At 40.6% G+C, this 20,808-nt stretch overlaps 1 protein-coding gene across 1 annotated transcript in view; it reads right to left on the bottom strand.

Moving 5' to 3' along the window:
• Arih1 (ariadne RBR E3 ubiquitin protein ligase 1) overlaps window positions 1-19,911 on the bottom strand; it is a 105,690-nt gene extending 85,779 nt beyond the window's left edge. The window contains exon 1 of the mRNA XM_057767303.1: window positions 19,209-19,911. Coding sequence (XP_057623286.1) covers window positions 19,209-19,577 — 369 coding nt within the window. The 5' untranslated portion in view covers window positions 19,578-19,911. The remainder of the gene's footprint in view (window positions 1-19,208) is intronic.
• Between the last annotated feature and the right edge of the window lie 897 nt (window positions 19,912-20,808).

The following is a 20,808-nucleotide window of genomic DNA, read 5'->3' on the forward strand; positions in this document are numbered from 1 at the left end:
CTCTGGAACTGGAGTTACAGACAGCTGTAAACTACTAGGTGGGTAATGCTGGGTATTGAACCCAGAACCTCTGGAAGAAAAAACCAGTGCTCTTAACTGCTGAGCCATTTCTCCAACACCACAATTTTTCCTTAAAAATTCTGCTTTGGGCTACTAGGTTTGACAATTTTCAAAAAATTGCAGATTCATGACAAACGCTTTTTAATGTCCCATATTAAAGAGAGGTTAAAAATAAAGGTTTGTTATTTAAGGAACTATAAATTACCTAAATATAATAGAAGAGAATGAATTATAAAATATGAAAGCAAAAAATTTAGCCAAGATCTAAGAGAACAATTTAAACCCCAACTTTGTTTTGCAAAACTTAACTCAAAACTGGGCGGTGGTGGCGCACGCCTTTAATCCCAGCACTCGGGAGGCAGAGGCAGGCGGATCTCTGTGAGTTCGAGACCAGCCTGGTCTACAAGAGCCAGTTCCAGGACAGGCTCCAAAACCACAGAGAAACCCTGTCTCGAAAAAAAAAAAAAAAAACAAAATAAAACAAAAACAAAAAAAACCCTTAACTCAAAACACACTTTCTACAGTATGCTATAAAGTTTCACTTCAAAAATATGCTTTCACACTAGATCTCCCCAATACAGTATATTAAGTTTATAACTAACCACAACTATCTAGGCTCTAAATCCAAAACTCATTCCAAGGACATCTAAATATTAAGTTTTAAGTCATACTGAAAGCTTACCGATCTTCACTGAAGATCAAATACACATTTTTATCTAACTTTTTACTTGGGAAGTCATAAGGAGCAACAGTACTAATCTATCCAGAAAAAAAGCAAATCACTTTCCTTTCAGAAACAAAGTAACGCAAATATCATTCAACATAATATCATTCATCATTCAACTATACCTACAGTACCTTTACAGCCAACTCTACAATGTAAGCAACCTTTCTGTACTGTATAGTTTAAGGTTTTTGTTTGGAGAAGTGTTTTGGAATGGTGGGGACCAAATCCAGTGCTGTATGCATTCAAGGCAAGGGAGTCATAGCTTAAAATTTAAGTTCTTAAATTTTACCTATAATTTAGGCTTTAGAAGATACTATAAAAATTCTATTTCAAAAGCAACAGCAGAAACAATGAGTAGCTACTACTACAATTGCTGTTGCATAGCATATCTACATTAAAAATATTTAAATAGAATCCCTTACAATTTCTCAAAGACATTAGCAAAAGAAAAAAAAAACACATGCAACAACCTGCAAGATGCAGATTGCTTCTGCCATATACATAAGCAAATCAATCCATCTTTCCTGCTTCTCCCGTTTCCAAAATAGGAACCTTTTTCAATATAATTGCCCAAAAATCAACTTGGTTTATACTAATATTCACCATTAAATCATCTCTAATCACCAAGTAGAAGGCTTCTGTTTAAATAAAATAAGCTAAGAGTATATATAGCTCAGTAGTAACCTTACGATACACATATATGCTATGATCATGGTCCCAAAACTACAAAATAAATCCATACTCTTTAAAAATAGTTTAGATTTGCTTTCCTGGAACAGGCTTTCCCATAAAAGTATACAGAATAAATCCTAGTAGGCCTTTAAACAATAAAGTACTTGCTGCTGGTGTGTGTGTGCACTTATTGATCCTTTAATGACTTGTCTTTTGAATGATTCTGTCCTACCTTTGCTGCTGCAGCCCGCCTGTCCTTTGCATCACTGAATTCAAACTTCTGGAAGTACCCAAAATGCACTGTAACAGACAGATGGACAGATCAATGGGCCACAGCGGCAAAGGCCAGAGAGACAGACTTGATAAATTAAAATCAAGGTATATCAAGGGGAGGGGAAAACCAAAAAAGGGAAGTGGGGAAATATCTGCCTCTATTCTATAGCAAAATTCTTGAGCTTGAAGTCTCTAACTGTCCCATATTCAATATTCTTTTTGCTTTTCTTGCATTTATTCTATCTTAGTCAACTGAAACTGAACCTCACATAGTCTGATCCCGAACTTCTAATCCTATTCTTCCCACCGCCCCAATACTAGAATAACAGGTATGTGCCATTATGCTTGATTTTCTGTAGTGCTATGGGTTGAGCACAGGGGCTTTGTGCATGTACTCTACCAACTCAGCTATACCCGAGCCCCAAATAGTATTCTTAATGACAAATTATTTCCCGCAAACACAGTAAAATAACACCAATATAGCAGGCAACAAAAATTCATCAGTATTTAATGTAACAGATACAGCAGGCACTTTCATAATCCTGTTTCTTCATAGACAACAAATTATCATATTTAAATGTTCTACACAAAAGTTAAACTGTCAAATGTCTATATGCAGAAAATTTCTACTGTACACTAATGTCTTCGTAATCAAGGTGTAGAATTCTCAGCTCCTTCTCCAGCATCATGCCTGCCTGCACCACTACCATGTCCCACCATGATGATGATGGACTAAATCTCTGAACTGCAAGCGAGTCACCCCAATTAAATGTTTTTCCTTTAATAAGAGTTGCCGTGGTCATGGTGTCTCTTCACAGCAATAGCAACCCTAAGACAGGTGACAGGCACCCAGGCCCATTACGTGTCTATCTCCTATCACTCAATAATCTTACTGTTTATTCAATACCCAATAATCTGGAAAAAACAATCTGTTTCTTACTGTTCATTCAATACCCAACCACCGCTCCTGCCTTTGTCTGCTGCCTCCTACTCTTTTTCTGTCTACTAAGTTATTAATCATTTTTCTTTTCCTTTCTTTCTGGAGTCAAATTCTCCTTACATAATCCTAGCTGTCCTGGAACTCACTTTGTAGACAAGACTGGTCTCAACCTCCAGAGAGATGGAAGTAAGGATGTGCACCATGAACTAGTATGTAACCCAGGCTGGCTTCAAACTCACAGCAATCCTATTAGTTACAGGCATGAGCCACCATGCCCCAGGTTGTTTTGTTTATTTTTAACTTAGAGGTTACAAAGGAAAATGAGTCATACAAGCATCAACATTCAATTTCCTGACTGTTTTGGTAACATATAAAGAGAAAAATTAACCTGACTCAAAGTTTATGCTGTTCCAGGCGGTGGTGGCACATGACTTTAGTTCCAACACTCAGAGGCAGAGGCAGGCGGATCCCTGAGAGTTCTAGACAGCCTGGTCTACAGAATGAATTCCAGGGTGACCAGGGCTACAAAGAAAAACCATCTTAAATTTCAGCCTTTAATACCAGCACTCTGGAGGCAGAGGCAGGCAGATCTTTGCGAGTTCGAGGCCAGCCTGGTCTACAGAGCGAGCTCCAGGACAGCTAGGGCTGTTACACAGAAAACCCTGTCTTGAAAAACCAAAAATAAATAAATGAATAAATAAATAAATGAAAAATAAAAATTCAACGTTTGCATTGCAATTTCAATGTTCTTCATTTAACCTAGCTGGAATCCCTAAAAAGGATAAAAACATTTTTTTTAAATTCACAGTTACCTAATTAGTACTATTTAGCAACTGCTTTTATTTTTATAAATGCGGAGTCAGAGAAGCACACAGAACTCAAAACTATTAATAAAACAGTTACACAAGATGAGTGACTTATTCACTGGTTACTGCAAAACCTACCAGTATCTGCAACAAGATATAAACAAGCAAATCTGCCGTAGGTATTTATCTGGCATTTACTTAACTGAGCACGGTGTCCATACGCTGCTTTAGTGTTCTTTCTACCTTATGTAACTAATGCCTGAACACACATGCACAGGCACGAATTCAAAATATCAATGCAAAACAATCTCCCTAATCAACAATTTGTAAAAGGAGCATTTTATTCTGGATTCTATACACCCCTGAAAAAAAAAGTTAACACATTCTCCAATGTGTTAAATAAGTCTTTTAAAATCACAGAAAAGCTTATTATGAGGCAGGTTTACAAATTTAAAATTCAATACTACAGGGAGGCATTAGCATACGGAAAACTTATGTCAAAGGTACTCAAACAAGAAAGGCATTTGCTTCTAAAAGCTGTGGAAATTTTAATAACATATATAACAGGGAAGTAGAACTCCATAAACAGCCATCACAACCATAAAGATCTCTTCAATCTTTTTCATCTGACTACATGATAATCAGAACTTCTACTGACTCCAGCATTAACCCAATATTTAAGCAAGCTTAGTGTCATCCCTAACTTTTCAATTCTTGTTTAAATGTTACATTTTAATTTTTTATTTAAGATTTTTATTTTATGTACATTAGTGTTTATCCAGCATGTATGTCTGTGTGAGAATGTAAGATCTTTTCGAGTTACAGACAGTTGTGAGCTGTCATATAGGTGCTGAGACTTGAACCTGGATCCTCTGGAAGAGCAGCTAGTGCTGAACCAGCTCTCCAGTCCCTTTTTGTTTTTTAAAACAGGGTTTCTCCAACCTTTCTCAAGACCCAATAATACCACTTTTAGGTATATATCCAAAGGATGCCCAATCGTGCCACAAGGACATGTGCTCAACTATGTTCATAAGCAGCTTTGTTTGTCATAGCCAGAACCTGGAAACAACCTAAATGCCCCTCGATTGAAGAATGGATTAAAAAAAAAAAAGTGGTATGTTTACACAATGGAGTACTACACAGCAGAAAAAAATAACAACAGCTTGAACTTTGCAGGAAAATGGATGGAGCTAGAAAACATCATTTTGAGTGAGGTAACCCAGACACAGAAAGACAATTATCACATGTACTCACTCATAGGTGGTTTTTAAACATAAAGCAAAGAAAGCCAGCCTACAAACCACAATCCCAGAGAACTTAGATAACAATGAGGACACTAAGAGAGACTTACATAGATCTAATCTACATGGGAAGTAGAAAGTAGAAAAAGACAAAATCTCTTGAGTAAATTGGGAGCATGAGGATCTTGGGAGAGGGCTGAAGGGGGGAGGGGAGAGACAGGGAGGAGAGCAGAGAAAAATGTAGAGCTCAATAAATATCATGGAAGAAAAAAAGTCCAATTCTAACTGAGCTCAGAACTCTCCAATCACTCCAATACGTTGGACACAAGGAGAGACCGAGTTTGCAAACTTGTGTAAGAATAAAGGCCCTTTGCTTTTATAAAAACAAAACAAAACAGGGTTTCTCTGTATAGCCCTGGCTGCCCTGGAAACTTGCTCTGCAGACCAGACTGGCCTCAAACTTGAGTGCTGAGATTAAACACCCAGCTTATACTTTCTTATGGGTAGTTAGAATATTTTGTGAAATTTGAGGTCCTATTGGCTTTAGTTGGATAAAATGCAACATTACCAATCAAGCTTCAGATATTGTCATATATTTTAAGAACTCAGCTATAACTATACCAAGGAAATATGAGTAGAGATGAAGATGAAAATGAAAACAAAGAAGATGAAGATGGAAGAGGAGGAAAAACAACAATGACAACCACAACCACTAGTAATAGTAATAAGGTCATCTAAAATTCTCTAAACGTCTATTATCTTGGGCCTGGACAGATAGCTCAGTTGGTAAAGAGTTTGCTGTACAAATACAAGGACTTGGGTTTGAATCCCAAGCACACACACAAAAAGCATGGTATGGTAGTCTGCTTTTAATCCTAGCACTGAAGGACAGAAACAAGAGAATTAGGGGGGAGCAGGAGGGCCAGGCAGTTAACCAGTGACCCTGCCTCATAAAAAGAAAGCCAAGGAGATTGCTCAGCGGTTAAGAGCATTCATTGCTATGGCTGAGGATCCAGATTTGATTCCCAGCGTTCATGCTGTAGTTTACAACCATTCTTAACTCTAGTTCCAAATAACAAGGAATCTTCTCATCTCTATGGACACCAGGCATGCACATGGTGCACATACATACATGAAGGCAAATGTTCATGCATACAAAATAAATCTAAAATTTAAAAAAAAAAAAAACAGTTGGAGTGATAAAGGAAGACACCTCACTTCTTCTACACAGGTACTGTACAACTCTACACATCATATAAAATTAGGTGTAGGCCTAGTTCAAGCCTAGTTGAAATATAAAATCTTAAAGATAGACCTCTGACTCTATTTAATTAGACTTATAGGTCACAGCAATAAGGTCACAACTCAGAATACATTGACCAGCTCTGTTCAAGTAAGTCTCAAGGACACAGGAAGGGAAAGGGGTAATAATAGTGAAGCAAAAATTTTCAAACAAGACAAAAAGAATTCACATGTGTGTTTTTTTTTTAAAGATTTATTTATTTATTATGTATACAACATTCTGCCTCCATATATGTCCGCATGCCAGAGGAGGGCGCCAGATCTCATTATAGATGGTTGTGAGCCACCATGTGGTTGCTGGGAATTGAACTCAGGACCTCTGAGCTCTTAACCTCTGAGCCATCTCTCCAGCCCCCCACATGTGTGTTTTTTACTGTTATATCTTATGACCACTTGGACAAGTCATTTAATTCCTCTCACCTTCAACTTCCTTACCCATAAAACAGAGAAATACTATCTAGTTCTTTTTGTTATATTTGCTTGCTTTTTGAGAAGGGTCTCACATCACCCTACCTGATTTAGAACTCAGAGTGTTATGATTAAAGGCACATCATCACCCTGCTTGAGTTTTCTTTTTCAATGTTTTTTATTTATTCTTTGAGAATTTAATGCAATATATTTTAATTCAATTCTTGCCACTCCCAGATCTTCCTCCACTTTCTTATGCACCCCACTCTGTCGTCTGTGTACATGTTCCATTTTCTATCACCCTTTTCTGGTTGTTTTAAATTTTCTGATACCTCTTTATATGTGTGTCCTACAGGCATTTGTATTTATGTGTTCCTGTGCCTCTATCTGGAGGCTTTGCATTCACCAAGCACTTTGTTTTTTGGGGCAGGGTCACTTACTGGCCTGCAACCCACCAACTAGCCAGCAAGTCACAGAGAAATTCCCCCCACCTCTCCAGCACTAGTATTACAAGAATGCATCATCATGCCCTGCTTTTTTTATTTTAATTCTAAGGATTAAAGTCAGGTTCCCATGTTTGAAAGGTAACCACTAGCACAGGGCTGTGGTGGCGCAGGCCTTTAATCCCAGCACTCGGGAAGCAGAGGCAAGGCAGACCTTTGTGAGTTCAAGGCCAGCCTGATCTACAAGAGCTAGTTCCAGGACAGGCTCCAAAGCTTCAGAGAAACCCTGGGGGGTAAGGGGGGTAACCATTAGCTTGACCAAGCTCTATTACATCCCTGATTTCCAATATTTCTAAAAAGAGTCTTGTAATAACTGCTAACTATATCTAAAATCTAACTTGTCCTTTTATAAAGGAAGACTGCAATGGGCCACTATTCAAGAAAGGAAATACCAGAACCCACACCAGAACCGTCATCTTGTGAAAACAGCATTTAAGGGACTAGGGCTATAGTTCAGAAACAGAGCAATGTATGAGGGCCTTGCAACTAACTTACTAAAAAATCGCAAACTAGAAGGATAGGTCCCTGGCATAGAGTGGCATACTAAGACTCTTAACTTTGGAAACCAAGCAAAACCATCACCAAAACTAGGACACAAATGAATCAAAGTGGGCATAGTAAATTCTGAGTTATTGCCTTTATTATCAAGTTGTATATAGACCACTCTGCTTTCCTACACTCTGGGCCCTGAAAAGAAAAGGAATATATTTTGCTCATCTTTGCATAACTACTACCAAGCACATATATCAGGAGAAGCATATGGATTTAAAGGATGATTATAGATTTGGCAGAACATAAGGAATGAGGATTATATGGTAATTTCAGAGACAACAAAATCCACAAAAGCCAAATTAAAGACAAACAGTGGCTTAAGAAAAGCCAAAGAACAATCCAGAAGTAAACTCTGCAATGGGCATAGGAAACAGCTTAGGTAACAAGAACTAAGGCTGGTGACCCTTACACCTGAAGTGACCTTTTTCTCCTAAGGGACCTTTCTTAGTACTTCTGGGAGAAAGCAACTTGACCATCTATCACAGGAGGATACTGCTGAGACACAGCTTGGTAAATGTGACCTTACTACCCCAAGGTGTTCACATTCAAATACCTAGACTCTGAGACTATATAATAATGCAAGGGGAAATTAACATTGCAAATAGAAGTAAGGCTAATACAAGCTGATCTTGAAGTAAGATAAGCCTATAAGATTCATGTTCGTCCTTTAAAATGGGGAAAAAAGGCAGAATCAGAAATCTGAAGATGCTCTGATGCTGGAGAATGGAGGAAGGTCTGAGATCAAAGGATGGGGTATTATCTAGCAGTGAGAAAGGACAAAAAAAAAATCTTCCAGAGAAACAAAGGCTGCTGACACCCAACCCAGATCTTTAGCCTGAGAGCCAATTCAAACTTCTGATGTTCAGTACTACTTAATAATGAATTTGTATTTTAAGTCACTAAACTTTTGTGATTTATCAGAGCAACAGTAAGAAAATAATACACATGCCAGGTAACGGTGGCAAACACCTTTATCTCAGCATTTGGGAAGCAGAGGCAGGTGGAACTCCTAGATTTGAAGCCAGCCTGGCCAACAGAGTAAGTTCTAGGGCAGCCATAAATAAACCCTGTCTCAAATAAATAAATAAATAAATAAATGAATGAATGAATAAATAAATAAATGAAAAGAAAAAGGCAGTATGAAGTGACTCAGCTGATTCAGGTACTAGAACTCAAGCAGCTCGGAAGGCTGGGCCTATAATATCAGCTCTCAAGAGCCAGAGGCAGGAGGGTCACAAACTCAAAGTCAGCCTAAATAACTTATCAAAACCCTGTCCCATGGGGCTGGATAGATGGCTCAGTGGTTAAGAGCTTTGCCTGCTCTCCAAAGGTCTGAGTTCAATTCCCAGCAACCATATGGTGGCTCACAACCTAGCCTGCACTGTATACATAATAATAAATAAATATTAAAAAAAACAGGGCTGGAGAGATGGCTCAGTGGTTAAGAGCATTGCCTGCTCTTCCAAAGGTCCTGAGTTCAATTCCCGGCAACCACATGGTGGCTCACAACCATCTGTAATGAGGTCTGGTGCCCTCTTCTGGCCTGCAGACATACACGCAGACAGAATATTGTATACATAATAAATAAATAAATATTTAAAAAAAAAAAAATCCTGTCCCAGAATTTAAAAGTTAAGGGGGGCAGACAAAAAAAAAATTAAAAGTTTAAAAAAAAAGGACAAAGTGTGGAGGCAAATGCCTATAATCCTATAATCCCAGTACTGGGGAGGTGAAGGAGATGATCAGCAAGGTCATCCACAGCCATATAATTTACAGTCCTGTGGGGGCTATGTGAGACCCTGACTCAAAACAAAATGGTTGTGTTTCTATTTTTTAAGTGGCAGTGTACTTTGCTTAGCATGCATGAAGTCCTAGGTTCAATCCTTAGTACCTAGAAATACTTCTAAAAGTAACCTGTGAGATGGTTCACTGGGTCTGATGAACTGCATCTGATCTCTGGGACTCCCATTTAAAAAGCAGGATGTGGTGCTATGGATATATTATAATTCCAATACTCCTGTGATCAGAGATAAAAGAATTGCCTAGAATAGCTCACTGGCCAGCTGGTCTGGAGTATCCAAGAGAGACCCCACTTTAATACGCTGAAAGGAGAAAAATTATTTCCAAATTGTTCTCTGATCTCCACATAATTGCCATGGCACTCACAAGCCTACACTTAGACACACACACCAAAAAAAAAGAAAAGAAAAAGAAAAAAAATGGAGCAATACCTGAGAAGGGATCAGTAGAACACTGTCACTTATACCAATGAATCAAAGAGAAGGCCAGGCATGGGACACATTTATAACCCGAGCATTTGGAAGGCAGAAGCAGGAAAACCACAGCAAGTTCCAAATCAACCACAGCTATATACATAGTGAAAGCCTGTCTCAACATTACAAAACAAACAAAAATAGAAATTTTAGAATTGGAAGCTAGAATACCTTCCTCTGGAAAAGCAGTCAGTGATCTTAATCACTTGGCTATCTCTCCAGTTCCCTAAAATGCTGGGCTTTTTTTTTTCTTTTTTTGTTTTGAAGTTCTTTTCAAAAAAAGCACTTGAATTAAAGTTTTGCTGTTAGCAGGGTATGATTACTGACCTATAATTCCAACAATGTTGGGGTGCTGAGGCATAAGGATCACTAATTCAAGGAAAGCTTAGGATAGATAGCAAGGTAAAGCTTATCTGAACTACACAAAGGGCAAGACCTCCCTCTCAAAAAATAATAAACAAACAAAATAAAACCATGGCTGAGAAGTACCTCAGGATGAAGTACTTGCTTAGTGACTACAAGGCCCTTGGACCACATACACACAAAGGATTTTTTTTAATATTTATTTATAATACTCTGTCTGTGTGTATGTCTGTAGGCCAGAAAAGGGCACCAGACCTCACTACAGATGGTTGTGAGCCACCATGTGGTTGCCAGGAATTGAACTCAGGATCTTTGGAAGAGCAGGCAATGCTCTTAACCACTGAGCCATCTCTCCAGCCCCCAAACAAAAGATTTTCAAACAATGACTGTGCTGTTTTCTGGGTTCCACTATGAGAATGGTATGAAGTTCTTTTTTCTCTGATTTTAAAACTATGTGGGTTTTTTCCCCCCTTTTAACTGAGCATTGTGGCATACTCCTTTAATTTCAGCACTTAGAATGCAGAGGCAGGTAGATCTTTTTGAGTTTGAGGCTAGTATGATCTACACATAGTTTCAGGGCAGGCAACAGTACATAAAAAGACCCTATCCCAAAAAAATCTCCCTAGTTCTCAAAACTTTAAAAAAAAATAAATAACAAGCCTAGTCAGTAGTTCCTTTGTGTTTATTCATGAGATAACATCAGTTTTTTTGACTGTAGAAATCATGTCTCTTTATTAGTATTAAAAACTCTACCATCAGTTGTGGAATATTAGTTGAAGATGTGTTACATTTATTTATGCTGTGGAACATTTGTTTAATGTTGTGCATTCTTTTATGTTGCATTTGTTTAACTCTGTGAAGCTGTGTTACTTTGCCTGTCTAAAACACCTGATTGGTTAATAAAAAGCTGAAGGCCCAATAGATAGGCAGGAGAGAAATAGGCGGGGCTACCAGGCAAAGAGAATAGGAGGAAGGAGTAAGAAAAGCAGGGAAGGAGGATGACAGGGGCCAGCCATCCAGCCACATAACCAGACACAGAATAAGAAGGAAAGAAAAAATATACAGAAATAGAGAAAGGTAAAAGTCTAAAGGCAAAAGGTAGACAGGATAATTTAGGTTAGGAAAGCTGGCTAGAAATCAGCCAAACCAAGGCTGGGCAATTATAAAAAAGAGTAAATCTTCATATATTCATTTCGAAGGTGGGTGGCAGGCCCTCAAAGTTTCAAAGAATAAAGAGTAAAAAGCAACAACAAGCTACAATCATCCTTTACTTATGTTCTTCTGAGACTCTAGTCACTCAGTTTGAAACACTTCTATTTAACTATTTTGTCCTAATGTGGTATTAAATTCATCTTAATTCATGCTTAATTTTAGATACTGTTCCAGAGGATGGGAAGCCTGTAAGAGTTAGCCAAGAAGAGGCTAGATATAATGGGCCAGGCAGTGCTTAAATGAATACTATTTGTGTATTATTTCTGGGGCAAAGTTAGCCATGCGGGAGCAGGGTGGGATGAAAAGCAGGCCCAGCCCGCCATTCCTCACTACAAATGGCTCCCAGACGTGGATAACTGAATACACAGAAAACCTGAGAAAGCTTGGGAAAGAATAAAGCATGTTTTCTTGGTAGCAGCAATTTCTCAGGTCTGCTCTGCTTGCTACAGGCAAGCAGGCACTCTCATCTAAGAGAGGCTTCCTGACTCAGCTTTAGCTGCAAAACCCTGCAGCTCTTTTAAGAGGTCCTGCCACAAAACACTTAAACGGTGTTGATGAAAAGCTGAACGCATGCTTTTCGGTTTTCAGCCATAGCAGGAAAAAAGCTGCGCCATTTTAAAATGCCGGCTTTCTGAGACGTCCTGCCAGGGAAAACTCTCTTTCAGGCAGGCAGTCCGACTAAGTGTGGTCTGTGAGCAGAATGGTGCAACTTGCTTGAATCGCCACAGTGTTGTGGTAATAAAAATGGCTCCAGCAAGTACCTCTGCCACGAGGCTGAAAAGCTAAGGAATGGGCTGGATTCAGCCTTCAAAGCCATGGCTTTAATCCTCTCCTTAGACTCATGTAGTTAGAAAAAGAGATATACAGTAAAGAGATTCAAAAAAAAAATTAAAAAAAAAACTCTAAATGGTTTACAGTGTGTTTAAACATATATGCAGGCTTGAAAAAAAAGTTAAAGTTCTTAAAGAAAGATGTAGTTGGGTGTGGTGGTACACACCTTTAATTACAAGCTGGGCGGTGGTGGCGCACGCCTTTAATCCCAGCACTCGGGAGGCAGAGGCAGGCGGATCTTTGTGAGTTCGAGACCAGCCTGGTCTACAGAGCGAGTTCCAGGACAGGCTCCAAAGCCACAGAGAAACCCTGTCTCGGGGGGGGGGGGAGCCCTCATCTTTAGTCAGCAAGAGAGACTTAGATACAGAGATAGCTAATAGCACACACCCCTATACATACAGGCAACATCAGCACACACATGCTCACCCATGCAAGGGAACATTGGGCACGCATGTACACAGACACACACACCCAAAACCATGCATCAAAACAACTGTATAAAGTGCTAAGCAAACAAGGAAGCATTGGAAAGGTAGATAAAGAGGCTCCAGAAAAATATGAGGTAATAGTCAAGCAGTTTAAGAGAAGGGCTGTTATAAGAAAAGGTAACAACAAAACAAACCCAGAAAATTTTCAGGGTATGTTATAATTATAAGCAATGCAGTCAGAATAGGGGGAGATAAGGCACAAGAACAGTTGAGATGAAAAAACACTGAGGTGACATTAAGATGGAAACTATGAATGCTGGAATGAGTCTGGACTATACTTTTAACAACAACAAAATCTTTTTTTGGCAAGAGAATAACGACTTCATGTGTTTGATAGCAGTATATGATAGATTAATTGCATGTCTAGAGTCAGAAGACAAAATAAAATTAGAGGCCCTCAGTTAGGATTAGTTATTAAGAGAAAAAAAAGGTAACCTGACCTGAGCTAACTGGAGCTCTTGAATGCCCAAATAGTTAATGGGTTGGATAAACCAATCAAAGAAGAGCTGCTGAAAAAAAGAATCTGTCCAAAATGTCACAGTTTCTAAGAGAAACACCCACCGGGGTGACTTTTAGCTGTAAATTCTAAGAATCAAGAAACAGTTGCCTCTATACCTAGCCTTTTTAAAAATCAGAACATTATGGTTAATATGTCAAGTTACTTAGAATTAACGTACTAAGTTTTTTTTAAAAAAATTAAAGGGGCTGGAGAGATGGCTCAAAGGTTAAGAGCATTGCCTGCTCTTCCAAAGGTTCTGAGTTCAATTCCCAGCTACCACATGGTGGCTCACAACCATCTGTAACGGGGTCTGGTGCCCTCTTCTGGCCTGCAGGCATACACACAGACAGAATATTGTATACATAATAAATAAATATTTAAAAAAAAATTGAAAATTGTGATTAAGAGATAATATGTCAAGTAATTAGAAGCAGTAATATCTAAATTGGAAGAATGATTTATTTTTAAATTAAGCATGAGGAAAAGTATCGGAAATTATAGCTACATTTAGCATTATCTAAATAAATGTCTCAATATTAAGGAAATGTTACCTAGTATTTCGTTATTTTGTGTACTTTTTGTGAAAGCATATTATGTATCAAGTCACTTCTGACATTCCTTTAAAGGGGACCAAACTGGTAAAGAAAAATTGCTACTGAACAATGTGTACATTTAAAAACATTACATGGGGAAACTCCCAGAACTATATATGGCACTCTTTATTTAAACCCTAAATTTTAGCCTGAAAACCACACTTACCATTAAAATTTTTAAAGTAAAGCTCTGAAAGGTTCATTTGCCAAAACAGCTCAGTAACAACTTGTAAGCTGCATTCTTGAAGTCCATACTATCCAGCAATTTAACTGGTCATCTATTATAAACTCTAACACATGTAATGGCATTATTCAAAATAAAGCTGTATGGTCATTTATCCCTGAATTAGAACTGAGAAAAAGAACAAAATTTTTGGAAAAAATTTAAATCATATGATTGCCGAAGTTTACCTGACAGCTCAAAAGGAAAGGTTTTTAGCTGAGCAGAGGCAAGCAGATCTCTATGAGTTCAAGGCTAGCCTGGTCTACTACATAGTTAAGAGTACCAGAACAGCCAGGGCTAGAGACAATCTGTCTCAAAAGAAACAAGAAAGAAAAAAAATAAGTTTTAAAAAAAAAAAGGAAAGGAAAAGAAAAGATAAACACTTTTAGGCTTTGAACTAAAAAACAGTAAAGACTGCTATTATTATCACCATGCTAAGATCCAGCCATGCTAAATTACAAGTATGATCATTTTCTCATCCAAAAAGTAGTAACCATCAAATGACAGTCTAAACATAGCCTTATTATACTCATTACATCACCTAATAAAAATAATTTAGGCTGGAGAGATGGCTTAGTAGTTAAGAGCACTGGCTGCTCTTCCTGCGAACCTGAGTTCAATTCCCAGCAACCACATGGTGGCTCACAACCATCTTTAGTGGGATCTGATGCCCTCTTTTGGCATAAAGCTGTACATACAATAGAGCACTCATATACATAAAATAAATAGATAAATCTTTAAAAAATAAGTTATTTATAAAAGTATTAATGTAGTTACAAAGTATCAAGGTGTATGGGTTTAACAGTTAAACACCTGTTGATACTATGCCTTTAAAAGAAAAAAAAAGTGCTGGAGAGATGGTTTAGCAATTAAGAGGGCTTGTTGCTCTTACACTGCAAGAATTCACTTTCACCAGGCACAGTGGCACTCATCTTTAATCCAGCACTCAGGAGACAGAAGCAGGCGGACCTCTGTTGCATTCTACAAAGTGAGTTCCAGGACAGTCAAAGTTGTTACACAGAGAAACTCCCATCTTAAAGGGGAAAAAAAAATCAGTTCCCATCACCTATCTACTCAAGGCAACTCACAACCACAAGTCACTACAGCTCCAGGGCATCCGTTGCTCTCTTTTGGACTCTGCAGGCATTCATGTACCCACACAACATACGGATTTTAAAATAAAAAGTCTAAAAGAAAACCACAAACAAATTAAAAAAATACAAGTAACAAAAAATAAATAAGCAGAGTTCACCCTGCTATATAGTAGCACTTGGTGTGTATGGCACATCTGTAGTACTGGCACCCAGAAAGCTGCAGCAAGACCATCTCTTGAATCCAGGAGCAAAATACAGAAATTCCATCTCAAAACATGACAAAATGAAATGAATTAAAAAGCATGAAAGGAGAAAAAAAAATAAATATATGATTACTATTTCATAAATAGAATGATAGTACAATGCACAGTTGCATAAGCCTAGAGTTCCAGGATGGCCTCAGCTGCACAATGAGACTCCTGTCTCAAAATAGCTGTGTGGGTGTGTGGGTGTGTGTCTGTGTGAACTTTTTTAAGGACTGGGGCATAGATCAGGAACAGAATACTTGCCTAGCATATATACCAGGCCCAGACTGAAGGGAATTCTAAGTTTAAGAGAAACCAGAGCTATCTATAACAACACCCTTTTTGTTCTGTTTTGTTTTCTGAGACAGGGTTTTACTATGTTATTCTGGATGTCCTGGAACTCACTATGTAGATCAGACTGGCCTCAAACACACAGAAATCAATCTGACTCTGCCTCCTGAAGTGTTCAAAGGTGTACACCACTACACCTCACTCGCCAAAGCAATGTTTTAAATGACCATTTGATAACAATTAGGCAACTACTGTAACTTGGAAAATACTATCAACACCATCCCAAAGACTTTAATTCTGCAAATGGACTTACACCAAGAAATAAGAAAATTCTATGACTAACCTCTGAAGATATGTAATGCTTATAAGTCAAACACCATAAAACGTCAGCTATAGGTTGATTATAAAAATTAATGTGTAGGGCTGAAGAGATGGCTCAGAGATTAAGAGCACTGACTGCTCTTACAGAGGTCCTGAGTTCAATTCCCAGCAACCACATGGTGGCTCACGATCATTTATGAGATCTGGCACCCTCTTCTGGCATGCAGGCATACATGGAAGGAATGTTGTATACATAATAAATAAATAAATCTTCAAAAAAATAATGTGTAATCACTAAATCTTGAAAAATCGTTACTTATTACAAAAAGTTCTTTAGACTCTGGCTTTGAAACCTATTTTTTCTCCCCCCCCCACTGAAAACAGATCACACAAAATATCTAATATATATACACACACACATGCGCACACGCACACATCTATACATACACACACATATACATACACAGATAGTTATATATAGTTATGCAGTATCTAGAAAAGTAGCTACAGTTCATATTTGGTTTCTCTCTTTGGTGGCTTATTTTGTTTTTAAGTTTCTCTTTACTCAAGAGGTTTTTCTTATGATGTACACACATCAGTCCTACAGTTATTTGAGTTTAACTCTAAATAACCTAAAACATAATTAAGCCTAGTTATTCATTGATTGATTGATTGATTGGTTTTTCGAGGCAGAGTTTCTCTGTAGTTTTTTTTTTGTTTTTTTGGTTTTTTTTTTGGTTTTTCGAGACAGGGTTTCTCTGTAGCTTTGGTGCCTGTCCTGGAACTAGCTCTTGTAGACCAGGCTGGCCTCAAACTCACAGAGATCCGCCTGCCTCTGCCTCCCGAGTGCTGGGATTAAAGGCGTGTGCCACCACCGCCCGGCTCTCTGTAGTTTTTTGTAACCTGCCCTGGAACAGTAGACCAGGCTGGTCTTGAAATCACAAAGATCCGCCCATCTCAGCTTCCTGAGTGCTGGGATTAGAGTGTGTCACCTAGCCCTAAACCTAGTTTAGATGTACTTTTAAGCATAATAATTCAAGGAAAGATGGTCTGGGATATATCCTAACCTTTGCCTTGACCGGTACTTCTAAATATAAATGTTCATGAACTCTATTTAAGAACATCCTAGCTTACAAAAGCTGGAATAATGAAGCAAGGAAATATGGAAAAAGACCCGCCCCCAAGTAAGAGTCCCTCCTTTTTGTAGGCCTTGGTAGTTCAGAAGCATTTATTCTCTTATCTAAACTAAGAATGATGTCACACATTTCAACTATATTTCTGTTCCAGAATGACATGTTTCTGACCTAGGTAACTTAAGACAAATCTAAGAACTGACAAAATTGTATGAGATTTAACTATAGTAAGATACACATTTATAAGTCAAAAGTTATTTCTGATAACACCCTTGAGTTATTTCAAATATTACTATAATACCAGTTACCTAGGTAGTAAATTTGAAAACATCAGATTTTATATAATTACATGTAAATAAAAAGAATTCAAGATTTAACCACAAATTCCTTATTAAAATAATTTTGTTTCTTAAAAAGAAAAAAATAAATCTCAATTGTCTAAGAATTAAACTAGACCAGTGAAACTTATCTGACTTGTATAATCCTGCCATTTAGGTGGGAAGTGGTGGTGCACCTCTTTAATCCCAGCACTTAGGAGGCAGAGGCAGGCAGATCTCTGTGAGTTCAAGGCCAGCCTGGTCTACAACAGCTAGTTCACAGGACAGGCTCTAATGCTACAGAGAAACCCTGTCTCGAAAAGCAAAAAAAAAAAAAAAAAAAAAAAGATAATTAAAAAAGCTTATTTAAAAAAATCCTTCCATTTATTCCCGAGACTACATTATCTATATTGAAATGTGATACTACCACTAATAACAGCACTAGATGAGATTTTTCCATTATTAAAAACACATTCTTTAATGCCTACATGGTTTAATCTGCAAAACGGTGCCTACTGGATGAAACCATAAACATATTAATAATGGAAAGTCAGCAAGTGGCGGTGACACTGTTAAATCTGCCTGTACTCAAGTTTTAAAAAAAGTAATGTGCTTTAAAACGAGAGTAATTTTTTACTATGTAATTTCCTCCCATGTAACTACTGTTTTCTAAAAGTTGAACTAAATCAAGATTTCATTTTCATTCTTTTATTTTTGCAAAACTAAGGCCTGAATCTAAAGTCTCGAACACACTAGTCCTGTGCTCTACCTGGGCTGTATCCTCGGTTCTCCTCTTTTTTGAGACAAAGTTTCACCAAGTTGCCCAGGACAGCCTGCAGATCAAGCAGGACCTAAACTTGCCATTCACCTACCACAGCCCTCCGATCCCAAGTAGTTGGAATTTCAGACTTTTACACATGATCGGTGTCCTTTTCGTTTTTCAAGCATGCCCCATTCGTGTCATTTTCCCCAAGCAAATCGAGATTTATTTACTAAAGCTCAAAAATACAAAACATGTTATGTGAGATGTAGTTACTGGCTAAAAGAAAGCCTAACTTTCTGTGCACGAAATAGAAATTTTAAGAAAAGTTCAGAAGCCTAAAGCTTTTCTAATTCACAAAAGAGTTTTTGTCCAATTAGACAACACTGAGTTTTATTGTTGCTGAAGCTGCAAGAGTGGATAGGCAATCTGCAATAACTACTCCACCAGCTTCCATCACGTAGCAGTTAGGTCCCAAACAGAAAAGACAAAAAAAAAAGAAGGAAAGAAGGAAGAAGGAAAGAGTAGGCACAAGCCTCACCATCGGAAAATAAAGCCCATCATCACCTCTTCCGAGAAATAGTTCCCTTCCCCCACCTCTAAGTAGCCACTTAAGACTGCCAAGGAGATCCATTTCTTTATTAGCCGGTGCCCACTTGGGGCAATCGCACACCAAAGCTGCTCTGAAGGGCCTGCCCTAATCCCGTGTGAAACTGCTCAAGCGACTCAAGGGCTAGGATAAACCTGGTGAAAAGGGCCGGATTCTTTCTGACACCTCTTCCACACTCACTCCCTCACCCCCTCCTCCAGCCCGCCCCAGTGGCCCATCCTCCGGCACGAGGAAGGACACCGGGGCCGTGGTCCTGCAGGAACTGCCGGACAGAGCCGCTCAGGCAGCCCCAGGCCTCCGCCATGCTAGGACTCCGGGAAGCACCGCCCAAACGCACCTCCCAACCGGCCGGCAGAGCGGACAGGCCCGGGACGGGCCAGGCCCAGGCCTGCCCCTGGGGCGCCGCGCGGGCCTCCAGGGTCCGATCCTCCTGCCGGCCCCCGGGCCAGACGGCGTGGCGGGGCCCCTCACCTGGATGACCTCGTTGACCTCCCGGATACATTCCACCATGTGCTGCAGGATCTGCTCGGCCGTGAGCACCTCGTAGCGGTAATCCTCCTCCTGCTCGTGCCCCGGGCCGCCGCCACCACCGCCGCCGCCGCCACCTCCTCCAGGCCCCAGAGCGCTGCCGCCACCGCCGCCCGTCTCCCCGCACAGCAGTCCGTCCCGCTCCCCGCCGACGCCCAGCCCGGGCTCCACCAGCTCCACCTCGCCCAGGTCCAGGTTATCATCGTCCGGCTCGTCCTCGTCGTCGTCCTCCTCTTCCTCGGCGCCGCTGTCCTCCTCGCTGCACTCCTCGTCCTCGTCGAACTCGTAGTTGTAGCCTTCGTCCGAGTCCATGGCGCGACGCGCGCGGGCCCGACGGACGCTGGCCGCGGCGCGGAGAGGGCGGGGACGCCGAGGCCCCGGCTCTCGCTCCGGCTCCGGCTGCCGTCCGGACGCAGGCCTGGTTCCGGCCCCGTGGGCCGCGGCTGCTCCCCCGGTGCGGCGGTTGGAGGTGGGCGGCGGCGGCGGCCGGGAGGGCGCGGAGCAGGGCGGGAGGGAGCGCGGGGGCCGCTTGCAGCCCGCCTCAGTCAGACACCGCTCCGCTCTGGCCTCGGACGGAAAACAGTCCCCAGCGCCACCTCCGCGGCCGCTGCTACCGCTACTGAGCCAACAAAGGGGCGTGCGTCACCGCGTCGCTCTGCGTCATCGCGTCGGTCCCCTGTGCGTCACCGCGCCACGCCCCTTGGCCCCTGCGTAGTAATAGGGGAGACCCCACGGCCGGGCTGGAGAAGGACTTGAGCGCGGCGGCGCGGGGACGGCCGGGCTGGACTGAGAACCCGCAGGTCCTTGAGGCTGAGGCCTTCCGGTCGCTGGGAGGGGCCCGGGGAGCGCCCAGGCAGAGGTTTTTCACCGCCGGCCTTCCCCGCTTTGGGGCCTCACAGGCACTGCTCGCCCGCCCAGGCTAGTTCCGGAAAGCCGTCTGCTGCTCAGCTAAAATTCCGGTTGCCTGAGTTACTGCCTGGAGGGTGTTAGTACGCGGAACTCCAAATTGCGTGACAGGTAGTTGGAGTGTTGCTGTCCACTCATGTGGATCTGCAGCGGTTCACGGGTCCCCTGACGCGACGTCATCGTAAAGAGACGTTTCCTGAACTCATTTTGACCAGCACTTCTTGAGGGTCCTAAACAATGCTAAAGCCATGGCTTTCCTCAGTTGATCTCTAAGGGCCTTCCAAAAATTAGCGCTCATTTTCACTGAGTCCTAGTGTCCATGTTATAGCACAGGCACATGAGACTCTAGAACAGAAAGGAGACAAGAGTGTAGCCCTGTGATTGCATTCTCGCCCACCATGCACAAAGGCCCCCGGTTTCAATCCCCAGCAGTGGAGCAGAAAGGCTTTCTGATACATACTACATATTAGATGAGATGTAAAATACGGGAGAGTCAGGAAACAATACAGGCAAGCCACACCTCCAAGGACCAAATGTAGTACTGCTTACTGGAAGGTGGTGCATAAGTGACCTGTGTCACTGTGGCTAGTTCAACAGGGGAGGAGGGAAAGAAAACCTCTCTCAAAACATGGTAACA

This window comes from Chionomys nivalis, chromosome 4 (genome assembly GCF_950005125.1).
Source record: "Chionomys nivalis chromosome 4, mChiNiv1.1, whole genome shotgun sequence".
Classification (NCBI taxonomy): domain Eukaryota; kingdom Metazoa; phylum Chordata; class Mammalia; order Rodentia; family Cricetidae; genus Chionomys; species Chionomys nivalis.